The sequence below is a fragment of the Sitophilus oryzae genome, unplaced genomic scaffold (genome assembly GCF_002938485.1).
Source record: "Sitophilus oryzae breed Bouriz unplaced genomic scaffold, Soryzae_2.0 scaffold_809_pilon_pilon, whole genome shotgun sequence".
Taxonomy (NCBI): domain Eukaryota; kingdom Metazoa; phylum Arthropoda; class Insecta; order Coleoptera; family Curculionidae; genus Sitophilus; species Sitophilus oryzae.
Genome location: NW_022147427.1, coordinates 517,481 through 534,285, shown reverse-complemented (window position 1 = coordinate 534,285; position 16,805 = coordinate 517,481). Strand labels below are relative to the sequence as shown.

Below are 16,805 nucleotides of genomic sequence, written 5' to 3'. Positions count from 1 at the left end.
CAATGATAACCAGATTATCATGAACAAATTTTCCCCAGTTTCTACCAGACATTTTTCTGTAATAATATTCACTTCCTACAAACTATTTCTTCAGTTTTTGTATATTTATAACTATAAAGAGTTGTTAACATTTGGAATTTTGCTCTAAAATATAAAGGTTATGTTATGAAGTATCTGTCAAATATCTTTCTATCCAAAGATTCCAAAACTTTCAAATGACCAAGCTCTTTTCTATTTCTATGGACCACGGACCAAGTACGCCAAAGTAGTGATGGGACAAAATATCGAAACAAATTAACGACTTAATAAATAAAACTTGATTAAATATCACATTTTAAACAGCATTTATTTGAATTACAAAATAACAACATAATTACATTATACATCGATCTGAAAACAATAGTATATAAAGTGAATAAAAATCTGTATAATTAAAGTTTTCTGAGTTTTGAAGTGCCTTTTATTTCTATGTAGCGCCACTTTTAATGTTCTACCATACCACATTTTGGGGACTTTACCGGGAAGTCTACTTGCATTGCGACTATCATACACTAAATAGTTATTGTCAAGAAAAATGCAGTTACTTTTTAATGTATGTAAGCTGCAAGAGTAGACGTACAATGAACGACATTACAGGGGAGGGTTTTAAATACATTTTAACGAATGGACTTGAAAAAATTGATCAGCCCATTAGTAGAAGTATCGTGAGTTGAAACAGGGTTATTATCTTGAAGTTCGGGTTCAATGACCTTGGCTAGTTGCTTGCCTAATTCCACACCCCACTGATCAAAAGAATTTATGTCCCAAATCACACCTTGAGTAAATATTTTGTGTTCATATGTAGCTACAAAACAAATATTTTAGTAACAAGTATTTTACTTAACTATTTTAATACTAACCAATCAAAGCACCTAAAATAAATGGTGTTATTTTCTTTACAATGATACTGTTTGTTGGTCGGTTTCCTTGAAATACTTTATGGGGCAAAATTTTTTCCAAATCTTCTCCTTTTAGACCCTGTTTTTTTAATTCAGCTTTGGCTTGCTCTGTACTTTTTCCAAAGGCTAGAGCTTCGGTTTGAGCGAAGAAATTAGCCAACAGAATTTTATGATGTAGTCCATTGCTGTAAAATAACATAAACATTTTTAAACCATTTGTTGGAGTTAATATTTCAGCTGTTTTTAGGTTTCCGTACCCAAAGGGTAAAAACGGTTTGTCACAAAGGTCTATCTTATGAACCGTTATAGCTAGACAGTTGAAAATTTTACAGATAATGTATCTATGTTGCTGCTATAAGAACAAATACTAAAAACAGAATTAAATAAATGTTTATAAATAAAAAAGTACTTTCACTAAACAATATCTTTTAAGGCTGTATTGCGTTGCAAAACCAGGCGAACCAGACCGGTAAACTACGGTAAAGAGCGGTTACTGAAAAACATCGGTTTGATACGGAACGGTTTGGTAAAATATTGGAAACGTCAAATGTTGACGTTTTCTAAATTTCCATACCTCTATTATAAAATTTATCTTTTATGCATTTTTAATGTACCAATTCTCTGCTTTTACTTTTTCTTCTTTTCAATAGAGTTTAATATTGAAAAGTACTTTATTAATAAACCGTTAAACTCGTTAGACAGCTCAAGTGAAGATTTGCAGGTCCAATATTAAAACATCAATAATAAATAAACAAATTTAATCAATATTTATATTTTTGGTAATTGTTGCATATACGGTTTTCGGCTATTTTTCAACTATATAAGAAAATTTTTATATACTCACATTCTATTGTCCTTAGAGATTGCAAATATGCTGGGGGAGAAGAGAAATTGTGTTTCTTTAAGTATTTTTTCAACCAAACAAACTTACGGGACCGGGGAGTGAATAGGGGTGCTGGGCGGGGTAAAATCAATATTCTGATTAAAGATATTCATAACACAACCATCTTACAATCCTTTAATTAAGCTTTTAATGTAAAATTTCTTCAAAAAAACTATGAAGAACTGTTTTATTCAGAAATCATTGGCAGGTTACATATGGGTTACATTAAAGTATATGACAGTAGTGAAGGTTGAATTTTCACAAACATTGCGAATTGATGCATAGTTGCCAAATCAGCTAGTAAATTGTCCGGAATTTCATGCATCCTTTTTTTTTCAAAGGGAAAAAATGACGTCATAGGTTTTAAAATGTTTTGATTTATTTTTTAAATCGCCACCAGCGGTATAGAGAATTGCTTAGTTATAGCTCTAGCAATGAAAACACTGAGCGGTTTGGTTTTTGGTTGGTTTGGTTAGATTCGGTTGGTCTCGTTTGGTTTGATTTTCTGTTTTTTTTTCGTATGTTTCGTATGTTGTTGAAAATGTTTTCTCTTATTTTACCAAAATTGCATTTTTCCTCAACTCAAGATCTTTATGTTTGATTTTTGCTACAGATATAAAATTTTTAAAGAATATTCAGTGGGACTGGCAACATTGCTTTCCCTTCTGTCAGTGTTAAAATTCTCATAACGTCAAATATGTGTCAAATATTAAATTAAAATATTTTGAAATTCCGTGCATAATCATATTTTCTCATTTTTTTTAAACGGAAAATGTGATTTTTCTATATTTGTATGTCATGTTTTACCAGTTTGTATGCTTTTACCTCGTCCAGCACCCCCATTCACTCCCCGGTCCCGTAAGTTTGTTTGGTTGAAAAAATACTTAAAGAAACACAATTCCTCTTCTCCCCCAGCATATTTACAATCTCTAAGGTCAATAGAATGTGAGTATATAAAAATTTTCTTATATAGTCCAAAAATAGCCGAAAACCGTATATGCAACTGTTATCATATTTTTATAGATTACAAAACATTCACGATTACTTGTCTTGTTTTAAATGTTCCTGACTTTAAGAAACAATGGCTGCATGATAAGTTTAAATGGTCCTAAAAAGTCATTCTATTTAGTTAACGAAATTTATTTACCTTTACTGCCTACCTCCATTGCTTTTGGATGTACATAATACAAAATATTATTACAAATTTTAGAAATTAAATGAGAATTTCACTCGAACTTCCAATATTTGCTTGATTTCTGTCACATAAATGACATTGATTGATAAACAAAACCAGAAAAACCAGCCTTCTCGCGCTGGTTAGTTTGGTGACAGTTATAACCGAATTTTTCAGAAACCGTGTTCCGTAATAAGAAAACTTTCAGGAAACCGATATATAACCAAGGTAAGCAACGGAATACACCCTAAGTAAAAATTTCACATAGAATCTTTCAAGTCCTCGGTGGCCGCGTGGTTTAAAGCGTTAGGACTTTACGCTGCTATGACGTTGGAGACGTAGTAAGGCAAGTTCGAATCCTAGTCAAGGCGATCGTTTTTTTTAATTTTTACCTATTTATTTTTACTTTTTACATATTTATTACTGATTATTACAATTTTCAGTAATGTTTTTCTTCATTACTTATACGCGCATTCAAAATTTCAGCTAGATCGGAAAAAAGTTTATAATAATATAGTGTCTAATGTTGTATAGATAATGGATGGTACGGAACCCTTCGTGCGCGAGTCCGACTCGCACTTGACCAATTTTATTTAAAGTTGTATTTATTACTAAATTTGATATTGTAATTTTTTGTACAAACCTTATAGGATTGTGTGTTTGAGCAGGTATAATAAAATCACATGGAATAATTCTAGTACCCTGATGAATCAACTGATAGAAAGCATGCTGCCCATTTGTACCAGGTTCACCCCATACAATTGGACCTGTATAATAATCAACCTAAAATGTTAATATGTCGTAGTTTTTATTAGAATTAATAATAGAAGAGTACATACAATCTCGCCATTTTTAGTCACATATTTTCCATTACTTTCCATGTCACCTTGTTGGAAATAGGCAGCAAACCTGTGGAGGTACTGATCATAGGGTAAAAGGGCATGTGTCTCAGCACCACCGAAGTTGCTGTACCAAACACCTAACAGTGCCAATATTACTGGAATCTAAAAAAATAACCTCATTTGTGATGTTTGAATATACAGGATGGCGCACCTCATTCGCCTTGGTCAATTATACATAATCTGAAAGATGTACCTAGAAACAAATTTTTTTATGGATATAAATATGTGCGAAGGCAATGTGCATCTATATCTACATTAGTTCATGGACTATTTAATTTAAAACAGTTTACTTTTATTTAATTTACCCACAATTGTTTAATAAGTAAGTACGTAGTTTGGTTTGGAAAATGCATATGTCTGACAAGTCATCGTAAAATAACTCAAAGAACTACTTCTAAATTAAATAAAGGTAAACTGCTATAAATTTAAATAAAGTCCATAAACTAATTTCGATTTTGAAAATAGCTATTGTCACTAGAAAATTGCCTTGACGACAACAGCCCTTTTGGTTGTCATTTTATTGACAATTGAAATCGCTCTTTATTGAAAATCTGAACCAGATAGATATAGGAAACTCTAATATAGTTTGAAAGAGCATTTAAATCTGCTTCAATTTATTTGAAAAATTACAGTGTGTTACATTTTAAGTTTTTATGTAGAATAAATATTTAAAATAGACCAGAATACCCATGTATACATTTAAGGAAGCCATCAAATTTTTCAGTAAAATTTATTTCTCTAAAAGTCAGCACAAAAATTAATTCTGAAAAGGAATGTAGAGGGTGTTGACAAGCTTTGTTATTATAGCATGCATATTTAACTCTTATTTTACGTCAAAGAATCCAAAAATGTAATAAAATACCAGGTGTTCCCTAAGAAACAATATAACTTTGGTATGGATCTTAGTTCTGACACACCCTGTACATTTCAAAATAGTTTTAAATTATGCACATTGATTTCCCACATATACCCGTAAAATATTTTGTTTATATATCTTTCCGTTTATGTGTAATTACCCGAGGTAAATGACGTGCGCCAGGTGTATAGTTCATACATTTTTATCAATTGGGGCTGTCTGAAAATGCTTATCAAGGAAGTGAGCACCTTCCAAAAGCTGATTAAAGTTCTCAAAACCAATAGAGAGACAAATGCTGAGACCAATAGCAGACCATAGAGAATATCTTCCTCCGACCCAATCCCAAAAACCGAACATGTTGGCTGGATCAATACCAAACTCTTTAACTTTGGGTTCATTAGTGCTGAGAGCTACAAAATGTTTTGCAACAGCTGCAGGCTGAAAACAAACAAAAAATAGAAAAAAATACCAATTAAAATGTTTTAACTGACATCTTTAGCATAGCCTAGGAACCAATCTTTGGCAGACGTTGCGTTGGTTATGGTTTCTTGAGTAGTGAATGTTTTTGAAGCAATAATAAACAATACTGTTTCAGGATCAATTTTTCTTAAAGTTTCAGCCAAGTGAGTTCCGTCAATGTTTGAAACAAAATGGAGTCTTAAACCCTTATTGTAGGGCTTTAGAGCTTCGGTTACCATTAGTGGACCCAAATCTGAGCCTCCAATACCAATATTTACAACATCAGTTATTTGCTTTCCAGAAAATCTAAAACCAATTTTTTTTACATAAAATATTTTACAGTAATTATTGATAATATTATAAAATACAGTAATTTATTAGAATCTAGAAAATCTAATATTCCGAGTGCGTCTCAAAAGTGGCTCACCCCTATAACTTTTTTATTTTTGCAGATAAAGAAACGAGAATTGGTATGTTAGTATATTACATAAGTTAGGATTGATTGCCGTGTCCAACTCTTCGCCCACTTCCTGTTCCACCGGAAATGGCTACATGGTATTTTTTACTTTATTCAATAGAAAAAGACACTCTGAATAGAATGACATATGATGTCAACTTTTGACATTCTAGCTTTAAAAAAATCGTATTTTAAATCTCAATCTAGAGTGTAGAGTTGCCACCTGTCCTTTTTTGAAAAGGACAGTACTTTTTTAGAACAAACTGTCCTTTTGACTTTTTTTGACCTAATAAGTCCTTTTATTTACGTATTTTCACTGAGAAAATTATCTATAGCAATCAGCAATATTCCTTTAGTCCAAATTTAATTAGACATGTTATAAAACTTATAAATAAATGTTTTTTTCAAACGTCACAAAAGTATTAATTTTTTGCGATGTGATGGCAATATAAAAAAGTAATTTTAATGCTTAGGAATAAAAGTAAAGCACTTTTACGCCTAAGCACAAAAGTACGAAAATATGTTATTAAAATGACAAAGTGCCAAATTCAACGAGTGTAACAGTGTGCATAATTTGTCGATATATAATTACTTGCAGGGTATTACTTTTATTTTTTTATACTTGCAAAGTTTGAAATTGTTTAAAATTTACTCCTACTTAATAAAGTAGGAGTAAAAATGACTTTTTGTGCCTCACACATTGTCAAACGTACAGCCTTGTCACAAGAAGTATCATTTTTCCTCCTAATAAAACAATATACTATTGTTTAGAATCGGCAACATTATTTAGATCTCCCCGTTTAATCTTAAATGATAATTTAGGCTTTATTTTTAACCATTTTGATCTTAAAAAGAGCTTCTCAAAATTTTGAAGTAGCGATTTATAACCGGCGCGCGGCGGTTCGCAATCAAGAGCTTATCCTCCCCCCTCTACGCCGATCCTTTTTTATAATCCAATGTCCCTTTTTTACCTTCCAAAAAAGTGGCAACCCTACTAGAGTGCCATGACTGTGTTGGAAAAATAGATTTGATTGTCTAATGTTTTTAGTGTCTTGTCCTGGCGATTTAAAAGATGCCCAAATCATATTTTTAATCATATCTAATTTTTTTCGATTGGAATGAAAAAAATAAAATAGCCATAGGGGTGAGCCACTTTTGAGAGACACCCGCTATATCTAATTTATTTTTATTATATTTTTTCAGTAGCTTTCAACTTTAATGCCTATAATTGTTGTATTGTTCTAAAATATATGGGTTATTTTTTATACAAAAATAAACCATATTCGAAAATGTCAAGAGTTGACATATGATATGTCATTCTATTCAGAGTGTCATTTTCAATCGAATAAAGTAAACTTAAAAATCAAAAGTTGCAGTCATTTCTGAAAACAGAAGGTGAATGAAAACAATTAAATACATCGATCAATCTTAATTTATGTCATATACTAACATACCAAATCTCAATTTTTTATCTAAAAAAATAAAAAGTTATAGGGGTGAGCCACTTTTGAGATGAACCTGGTATGCCTTCCAGTAAATTATGATTTATTTAAATATTAAAACCCAACAAAAAAAATTGAAAAAACACGTTAATGTCTATCAATCCCAATAATTAAATACATTAACCCTATGAACCTTGGATTATACCTATTAAAACAGAACCAAGCGCCAAATTTAAGTTCTGAGATATTGGAGGTTAAAGTGTTAATGCTTTAGTAAGATAATAAGATGTTTGGTTCATTGGCCAAAAGATGACATTCAAGTATTGCTAGCAGTTGGATCTTTTTAGACAATGTAAATTAAACTGTCCTCTGTCGTTTGGTGCCTTTAACTTAATTTTGTCAATTTGTTGCTTAGTTTCAATGGTTAATTTGTTGCTTGGTTAATGCAAAAGGTCAAACATAAACTTAATTAAATATTCATATTGACAAAATCATCTGACAATTTTTTATTAAAAAATAAAAATATGTTACATACCCTCTCCACTGTCCACTCAATATTGAGTTAGTAAATTGTTTCATATGTTCCAAAACAGCATTCACCTCAGGCATTACATCTTTTCCATCAACAATAATGGGTGTGTTAGATCTATTACGAAGTGCTATATGCAACACAGCCCTGTCCTCAGTAAAGTTAATTTTTTTACCACTGAACATGTCATCTCGGGCCAGCTCCACTTTACGAACTCTAGCAAGTCGAAAAAGGAACCCCAGGGCTTTTTGGTTGATACGATTTTTCGAGTAATCAAATAGGATCTCTCCATCTTCAGGTGTGGAAAGTTTCAAGCTAAAACGAGTAAAATGAAAACAATTTAACCTAGATTATAGATTATTTTTCTATTGCCCGACGACGTCGATACGTCAAATACAAGCCAATTAAACAATTTAGATTGCAGAATTGTGTTATTATTCAATATTCCTGTAGTGTTTGTTATTCAAAATTTACAATTGAACATATTGATTCATTTAAGTGGTTTCTATAAAACAAAATTTTAATATTTACAGGTAAAGTAGCAATAGATTAAGTTAAATTAATTAATTACAGTTAATATGTTTTTTTAAGCCAAATGAAATGAAAAGACAGTGAAAACACAGGTGAAAATATGAGAAACATAAATATTTAGAAAAAATAGACCAGAAGGTCAAATAGAGGTGACATTTTAATGTTACCTTAAAACAGTGTTTTTTAAGATAAAAATGGATGCAGGCTTACCTGAATTTTTCAAACCGTTTAGGATCGTCTTCGAAGAGTTCCTTTATTTCCAAATGTTTCCCATCGGAATTGTAATAATCGGTAATTTCTTCCCAAGATGGCTCTAAGGTTAAGTTAGGCTTGGTCTCCATCGCTTTGCCGGTGTCGTGTAATTGAAGCGCTCCTTCTGCGGCGCGCGCGCGACATTTTTGCCCTGCCATCGTACATCGTTTAATATCCATTTTCCCTCCTTATCTATATTATGAAATTTTGAACGATATTAACAAATATGTATACTTATCTCGTTACATTACCTTAATTTAATTTTTAATAAAAATACTACTATAATCAGTCTGAAAGTTTCCTTGATTCGATTTTACAGTGCGTAAATTTTTAATTACATATTTTAAAATTTGACGGTCCCTGACAGTGAATTTTTTGCGCCAAGAAATTTTAATACAATTTTTGAACATGACAACCTCTGATGACAACGTCCCAATCGCAATTTGAAATGTGACCTTTGATTTGAATAATTATTTCAACATTTATTGCTAGAATAAATATGTTTTAAGAGAGGTTTTAAATTAAAACCTTAATGCTGTCAAATTTAGCTTGTCAAGCGATTCAAACTATATATATCACGTAATTTTTCCTGACCCTTTTTTATCGTAATTTTGAATTGTGTACCATTGATATTTTAGTGATATACAGCTTAATAATTTATACAAGGAATAACTTTTATTTATTATTTTTTTGTTATTTGTGAAGATTATCCAACAAAACATTTGTCAGATTACTCAAGCATAATATACCTAGATAGTATTTTAGTATCTCTTTTTTTTTCATTAAAGTATATTTTATATAATTACCGTTTTTGAAAACCGTTGATTTATTTGTAATTTGAGTTGGGTCAGTTTTATATTGACGATTATTATCGATGCTTTTTTCTACTTTCTGGCGTTAGAAACCTTAACTTAAAATTATCACATTGGACGCGTTCTAGGTATAATTATGAAGATAAATCTACAAATTGAATTATTCTTATTTTTGTAATTATGTTAAACAAATATTTACAGAATTTAACGTCTATTTACTTATATACTCTAATCGTACTTGACTTAGTTGAGTCTATACAGCCGTTTTATTTCAGATAAAAGCAAGAGCGCTTGTATTAAAATCAAAACCGCGCTTTGAAAATCTAACTAGCTATGGAACAAAAATTATTTAAGTTTGCTATAGATAGAGGCGGAACTTTTACAGATGTTTTTGCAAAATGTCCCAGTGGCAAAGTTAGAGTTTTAAAATTGTTATCCGAAGATCCGCAGCATTATAAAGATGCTCCTACCGAAGGAATTAGAAGAATTTTGCAAGAGGTAGTGTTTAAAAAGATATGTTATACGCAACATTTCATAACATTATAAGGTGAATTTTGTAGGAATTGGGAAGAGCGGTGGATGAGGAAGGCCACGTGGATAATTCTATGATAGAATGGATCAGAATGGGGACTACGGTCGCTACAAACGCCCTTTTAGAGCGAAAAGGTGAAAAGATTGCTTTCGTGGTGAATAAAGGCTTCAGGGATATATTGCTGATTGGAAATCAAGCAAGGCCTAAAATATTTGATTTGGTAAGATTCGTATAAAATTATAGCTGTCAGAATATACATATAAAATATTGGGAAACAGTCAGTGACTCATATCCATAGAGTTCTAATTCTCGTACGATTGTGCTAACTTAAGCTCGTAAGTTAAAAGCGACGTATGGTGATCGTTGTAATTTGCTGTTCGCTATTACTAGCAAACAAAGGGCGCCAAGTATTATTTTTTGCCTCCTGGCCGATTATACAATATGATCGAAAAAAAAACGGCGTCAGTGATGGCTATGCAATGAAAATTGCTGTCATTTCATTCTTCTTCTTCTAATGTAAATCCATTAGTGGACGTTTGTGATAACATTGCTTCTCTGTTACTAGCGGTGTGTATTAATGATACACTGAACCAAAAGTCGACATAAATATAATGAAAAATTTCATTAAGTTAATGAGTTAAATTTTGGCTAAATGATTAATTTCGAGCCGTCAACTTTTGACATTTTCGCTTAATAAAAAATAGTATTTTAAATTTCAATCTAGAGTGCCATGGCTATGTTAAAAACACTAATTTTTAATCAAAGAGCCTTGGAAAAATAGATTTGATCGTCTAATGTTTTTATTGTCTTGTCATGGCCGGTTAAAAAGATGCCCAAATCGTATTTTTAATCATATCTCATTTTTTGCAAATGGGACGAGGGTGGCTCATTAGCATATTTGGAAAAAGATTTTTTTACGAATAAAGCTTGATTTTCATGCATCCGTTATCCGACGATACGATGGTACGATATTAATTTTATTGGTTGATGTTAAAGACTTCGATTGGTTAACCGTTTCTAACCAATCAAAGTCTTTCAATTCAACCAATAAAATTAATATCGTATCATCGTATCGTCGGACAATGGATGCATGAAAATCAAGCTTAATTTGAAACCACACACTTGGTATTTCGAGTCAAATTTTCGTTACGAACCGCAAATTATAATTTCAAATAAACCATATGCGAAAATGTCAAAAGTTGACATATGATATGTCATTCTATTCAGAGTGTTAATTTCTATCGAACAACAGTAAAAAAATACCTAGGGTGCTATTTAAAAATAAAAAGTTGTAGTCATTTTCGGTGAAACAGGAAGCGACCAAAAACAATTGAATACGTCAATCAATCCTAATTTATGTCATATATACATACCAAATCTCGTTTTTTTAGCTGAAAAAATAAAAAAGTTATAGGGGTGAGCCACTTTTGAGACGCACCCGGTATTTAACATTTTTATTCAATTTGTTTGGAAAATTATAAATTCCAATTAAGATTTTTTTAAAATTCACGGTGAAAAATATAAATAAAGTGTTTTTTCTCTAAAATTTCAGAGAAAACGGTAAGGACTTTGAAAAAATGTTTCAATAAAAGTTGTCCTCTAGCTTCTAGCCCCCTATCCCGGTTAATTTTGATCTGATCAAAAAAGACCATTTTTATGTAAAATTGTACGCTCTACAACTTATACCTATTTACTTTCTTTTCTGAAAATTTCTGAAAATTCTGAAAACATAATTTTTTAAATTAATTGTTTATTTGTTTTACCCCTTCTCGGGGGTGAATTTAAACAAATCTTTTACAATTCGTGTTGAGATCTTGGCCTATTTTCTTGGACTATTAAGCTGTTTTTTTACAAAAATAAAACACACAATTTTTACACGTAAAAAACTATTTGTTTCACGTAAAAACTATTTTTACGCGTAAAAAATATATATTTTAATTTATTACTTTTTCAACATTTTAAACATTTTCATACAATTTTTTCAAATATGCTCTTCAAATCCTTCAATTTAATAGCTGTTAGTAAGAAGTTTCACTTCAACTATACGCACGTAGTGCACACATAATTTCTTTTCTTTTTTTTTTCTAAAAGCGCCCTTGGCTTGGCACTACCATACCTTTGGTAACTATCAGGCAGTTCATTTTACTCCCAGCTCTAGGACTATAATGTTTTATTTATTTCTATTGTTATGCTGTCTTATGTTATCTCTGTTATACTACCACATATGCTAATTTTACACGTATATGATTATATTTTATTGAGTTATTTATAATTATTTATACTGGCGTATCTCTAGACAAACAAATTAATGAAGAAAATTTAAAAAACATTCTGGAATGGACCATACTATTAGCATAGAATATCTAGCTATACTAGGTACACGGCATATAAATCAATGCCGTGCTAGGTATATGCTTGTATATGCACAGAAGAAGAATTTCTTCTTCTGTGGTATATGTATAAAAACTCGCACAAATCATAGTTACTGAAGAATTCAATTTTATTCGCCGACCATACCAATAGGTATGGTAGGCTATTAAGATCGGCAAAAAAAAAAGTTTTTTTTAATTTCACTCAAAATGAGTTATTTGGGTCATAAATGACCTAAATACAAAATATTTTCATGGTGTCTGTCTGTGTCTGTCTGTCCGCCTGTCTGTCCTTCTGTAACACGATAACTCAAAAACCGCTAAACCGATTTTAACCAAATTTGGCACAAAAATACTGTGGCACCCGAGAATCTGGCCATTAGTTCTTAGTGGGGGGTTGGTAAGGGGGTATGGAAGGGGGTTAAAACTTTTAAAAAATCGTAACTCCAAAAACGAAACATTCAATTCACCGAAACGCGGTTTTCGCTAGCCAAGGAATAATATTTGCAACAAAATTTGTAACAACATCAAAATCAGTCAAAGTCGCAGTTTTTGAGATTAAAATTAAAAAATTGGAAAATTCCTTTACTTTGCAACTAAAAGAACTGCCTACCAACTTTTTATTAACATATTTTAGTATGGGCGGCTATATTTTTTGGAATCGAATACCTTGTAGGCGAATGCTTTTGAGAATCGAATACATTTTGAATTTTTTTGAATTCAAATACATTTAAGAGTCGAATATATTTACAATCTTTTTGAATTTGAATATTTTTGAAATCCGAATATAAGAGTTATTTAGGTTTAGCCGATCTGTTCCGCGATAAATGTGCCAAAAACATATACAGGGTGCTACAAATTCTGGGTACGAGCATTGGTATCTCCGTAACCGTAATGGATACGAACACGGTTAAATTGGGGCAAAGTTGCGCCTTGAGATGTTCACCAAGATGCCATCAAAAAAAGTTTTAAAAAAATTTAAAGATTCCTGAGTTATTTGAAAAAAAAAACGATTTTTTTGAAAATCAATTTTATTTTTTCTGAAATTAGCTGATAGTTTGTGAGATACAGAGGCCAACCTGATTTTTTTTAATACGGGCCTGCATTTTTTATTTCAAGTTTTGAAAGAACTCGGTCTCCTGAGTACAATGATATGTCACACTTAATATTTTTTTTTGTTTCGGGCATTTAAACACAATTTATTTAAACTAATTTCAAGTCCGGCTCTGTTTTTTTTAATATTTAATTATTAATTACAATAAAATAAAATAAATAATTTAAATGTAATTTAATATAAACAATCAAATCATTTCCCCGGAAGATGGTGGAGCAGTATAATGGCCAGCGAGGTTCCTGGACCTATTGCCAAGGGGTGGGGGCATTACTTGACGTCATTTGTAAAAGTGAAATCAATACATTTCTACATTTACAATAAAGAGTACAACATGCATTCGGAAGTATAAGAAACTGAAAGGGCTATACATAAAATTGAACGAAAAATAAATGTTTGCAATAGGGAGGGTCGTAACCCTTTCGAACGTGTAGAGCATTAGAATCTTGTTTGAAGAAGTTGATATATTTATAATAACTACGATTAATATTCTGCATATTATTAGATCATACATTGAATAAAAAACGGTAAAAATAACATCTTTAAATCGATAAATCGGCTCGATTTTCCTTATTCATTGTTAATTATAGCGCTCATCAATATTGTTGCGATGAATATGATCAGGTTAAATAATTTAAAAATTCAAAGTCGGACTTGAAATTGTTTTAAATAATAATTAAACAATTTTGTTGTGTTACAGTATCCCAAACAAAAAAAAATAAAGTGTGGCATATCGTTGTACTCAGGAGACTGTATTCTTTCAAACCCTCAAATAAAAAATGCAAGTCCGTATGTAAAAAAAAAATAAGTTAGCCTATGTATCTCACAAATTATCAGGTAATTTGAAAATCTAAAAAACAATCAGCTAGGCCTGATAAAGTGGCTATGACGATCCGCAATTAGTTTTTTGATTTTCTAAAAAGTAACGACAGGAAAAAATAAAATTTATTATCAGAAAAATCCGTTTTTCTCAAAAAATCCTTGACATTTTTGAAAATTCTTTGATAGCATGTTGGCGAACATTCCAAGACACAACTTTGCCTCAGTTTAACTATCTTCGTATCTATTACGGTTTCCGAGATACCAATGCTCGTACCTCGAATTTGTAGCACACTGTATAAACAACAGTATTTAGCGATTCAACTTCTTCTAAATTTTGTAATTAAGGTAATAAAAATGTGGTACCTAAACAGTTAGCTGAAGAAGAGTACAACAAATAAACAAGTATTTGTTGATATAATAATTACCTTTTTATAATTATACAATTAAGATTTATTTGTGGATTTGTTTCTTTGTTTTTATTATCACTCTGAACTCGCATGTTGTTACGCACAATATATGGAAATGCCAATGGATATGTGCAATGGAACGTACGAGTTTAGGACAATGGCGAGTATTCACTCATTTTCCTCTACGAACCGATTTATATTCGTACTCGAGTACAGCAATCTGCTTTTGCTTAACCGGTTTGATTTATACGCCAGGCATATTACAAATATCGGAGCCATGTCGAAAATTAAGCAATCAGGCAAAACTGATCGCAAAATTGCATGCTTATATCGGCAGTACCTAGGTTTAAAAAGCAGACCGATGTCAATGGTGTCACGTAACATTTAATAAATGTATAATGTATATTTTAGATATGATGAAGACCTAGTGTAGAAAATTAAATTTTCTATAAATTTGTTCACAACCTTTTTTGTTGAAAAACGCCAAATAATTCGAAAAAACATAAAATATATGGCGGACACTTAAATTCCTACAATGTCCGGCAATAGTGCGTCGGGATCTGTAGCTCCTAGAATAAAAAAAACTTGCGAATTTTGTTTAAGTACAAACCTAAAGTATGTACGAGGATATGTTTCAAGAAATTATTTTAACTTCTATAGGATGGCTCAAAGAAGTGTGAGTGGACCCTGTAAATTATTGCATTTTTGGCTTTCTTTGAGATCACTTTACACAATTCTCTAAGTTATGAGTAAATATATTTCGATAGATATATATTTTATATTTCGAAAATATATATTTTTCAATCTTAAAAAAATATTAAAAATACAAGAACTGTCCTGAAATCAAAACTAATTAGGTATTTACTTTAGATGGTCTATACCAGGTTACCTGTGTCTATACTTACTTTGTTTTAAATGTCGTAATCTACGCCAAACTTTCTAAAATACAAAATAATTTTCCTTTGTTTCTTTTTTAAAATGGAACATCCTGTGTATCATTTTTATTAGGTTGTAGAGAATTAAAAAATGGACATTTTTTGTATTTAAAGTATTTCAAAATTTTTAATGGTTTCGTAGATACACGCAGTATTATTTCATATGGCTCTTTCAACTGTAAAATACGAGAGAAAAATCATTAGGTGGCTTTTACTGTGGGAAATGCCATATGAAATATAAAACCGCGAATATCTGCGAAGCCGTTAAAAATTTTAAAGTACTCTAAAGACAAAAAAAATGTATATTTTTTAATTCTCCATCTATTGAAAAAGTAATATACAGTTCCATTTAAAAAATCGAAGAAAAATTATTTTATCCTGCATGACTTACGATTTCCATATTTATAGAAAAGTAATTACAGACCATCTAAAGTGACTACCTAAAGTACGTCTACTGGATCTGTACCTATGAAAGAAATTTCAAGAATGCGGACAAAAAACATATAAATAAACAACAATATATTTTATCTCTCCAAAACAGCCTTTTTTGAAAATGAATCCGCAACATAGGTATAGACTTTTTTTTTATATATTTTATAAATCGCTACCTATATTTGCCTATATGTATACAGGGTGCTACAAATTCGAGGTACGAGCGTTGGTATCTCGAAAACCGTAATAGATACGAAGATGGTTAAATTGGGGCAAAGTTGCGCCTTGGGCTGTTCACCAAGATGCCATCAAAAAAGTTTTAAAAATTTCAAGGATTGCTGAGTTTTTTGGAAAAAACGGATTTTTTTGAAACCTAATTTTGTATTTTCCTGTCGTTACTTTTTAGAAAATCAAAGAACTAATTGAACATTCTCATAGCCACTTTATTAGGGCTATCTGATAGTATTTTTAGATTTTCAAATTAGCTGATAATTTGTAAGATACAGAATCCAACTTAATTTTTTTAAATACGGATCTGCATTTTTTATTTCAGATTTTGAAAGGACTGTCTCCTGAGTATAATGATATGCCACACTTTATACTTTTTTTCAGGTACCTTAACAGCAACAACTATTTAATTATTATCTAAAAAAGATTCAAGTCCGACTCTGTCGATTGAATTTCGACGAATTTTTTCGTATAATTTTGTCGAAATTATTTAATCTGATTATATTCATTGCAACAATATTGACCAGTGCTAATTAACATTGAATAAAGTAAACTGAGCCAATTGAAAAATTCAAATAAATAATATCCAGATCAGCAATTTAAAGATATTATTATTTTTAACTTTTCTTATTGTGAATTTGAAATTCTCAGTGTACGATCTAATAATTTGCATAATATTAATCTTAGTTATTATGAATAAATTAACTTCTACAAACTAGTTTCTAATGCTCTAC

The 16,805-nt window shown here is 30.9% G+C and overlaps 2 protein-coding genes across 5 annotated transcripts in view; one reads left to right on the top strand and one right to left on the bottom strand.

Annotated features, from left to right (window-relative positions):
• Positions 1 to 327: 327 nt before the first annotated feature.
• On the bottom strand, positions 328 to 8,825 carry LOC115888916 (glucose-6-phosphate isomerase). The gene is made up of 9 exons (XM_030908803.1): positions 8,675 to 8,825; positions 8,382 to 8,615; positions 7,647 to 7,955; positions 5,245 to 5,518; positions 4,952 to 5,191; positions 3,835 to 3,999; positions 3,639 to 3,778; positions 900 to 1,123; positions 328 to 844 (listed from the first exon to the last, which is right to left on the bottom strand). Exons 2-9 carry the CDS (start codon positions 8,600 to 8,602, stop codon positions 657 to 659), a joined length of 1,761 nt encoding a protein of 586 aa, XP_030764663.1. The 5' UTR covers positions 8,603 to 8,615; positions 8,675 to 8,825; the 3' UTR covers positions 328 to 656.
• Positions 8,097 to 16,805, top strand: part of LOC115888915 (5-oxoprolinase) — a 31,389-nt gene continuing 22,680 nt past the window's right edge. The window contains exons 1-4 of one of the 4 annotated variants that reach the window (XM_030908802.1): positions 8,125 to 8,173; positions 8,232 to 8,263; positions 9,511 to 9,733; positions 9,796 to 9,987. In XM_030908802.1, the coding sequence (XP_030764662.1) occupies positions 9,569 to 9,733; positions 9,796 to 9,987 (357 nt within the window). In that variant the 5' untranslated portion in view covers positions 8,125 to 8,173; positions 8,232 to 8,263; positions 9,511 to 9,568. Of the gene's footprint in view, positions 8,174 to 8,231; positions 8,264 to 8,635; positions 8,742 to 8,978; positions 9,003 to 9,510; positions 9,734 to 9,795; positions 9,988 to 16,805 lie in introns of those variants that run through there. The other 3 variants (XM_030908801.1, XM_030908800.1, XM_030908798.1) reach the window with 3 other exon arrangements.

What these genes read in the sequence shown, in the direction of transcription:
- LOC115888916 (XM_030908803.1), bottom strand. Translation starts at nt 8,602, where the DNA reads ATGGATATTAAACGATGTACGATGGCAGGGCAAAAATGTCGCGCGCGC. An exon ending in CAGCCCCAATTGATAAAAAT is followed by an intron (nt 4,000 to 4,951) that starts GTATGAACTATA and finishes TTATTTTTTTAG; the next exon opens with ATTCCAGTAATATTGGCACT. An exon ending in TATTTTAGGTGCTTTGATTG is followed by an intron (nt 845 to 899) that starts GTTAGTATTAAA and finishes TTTGTTTTGTAG; the next exon opens with CTACATATGAACACAAAATA.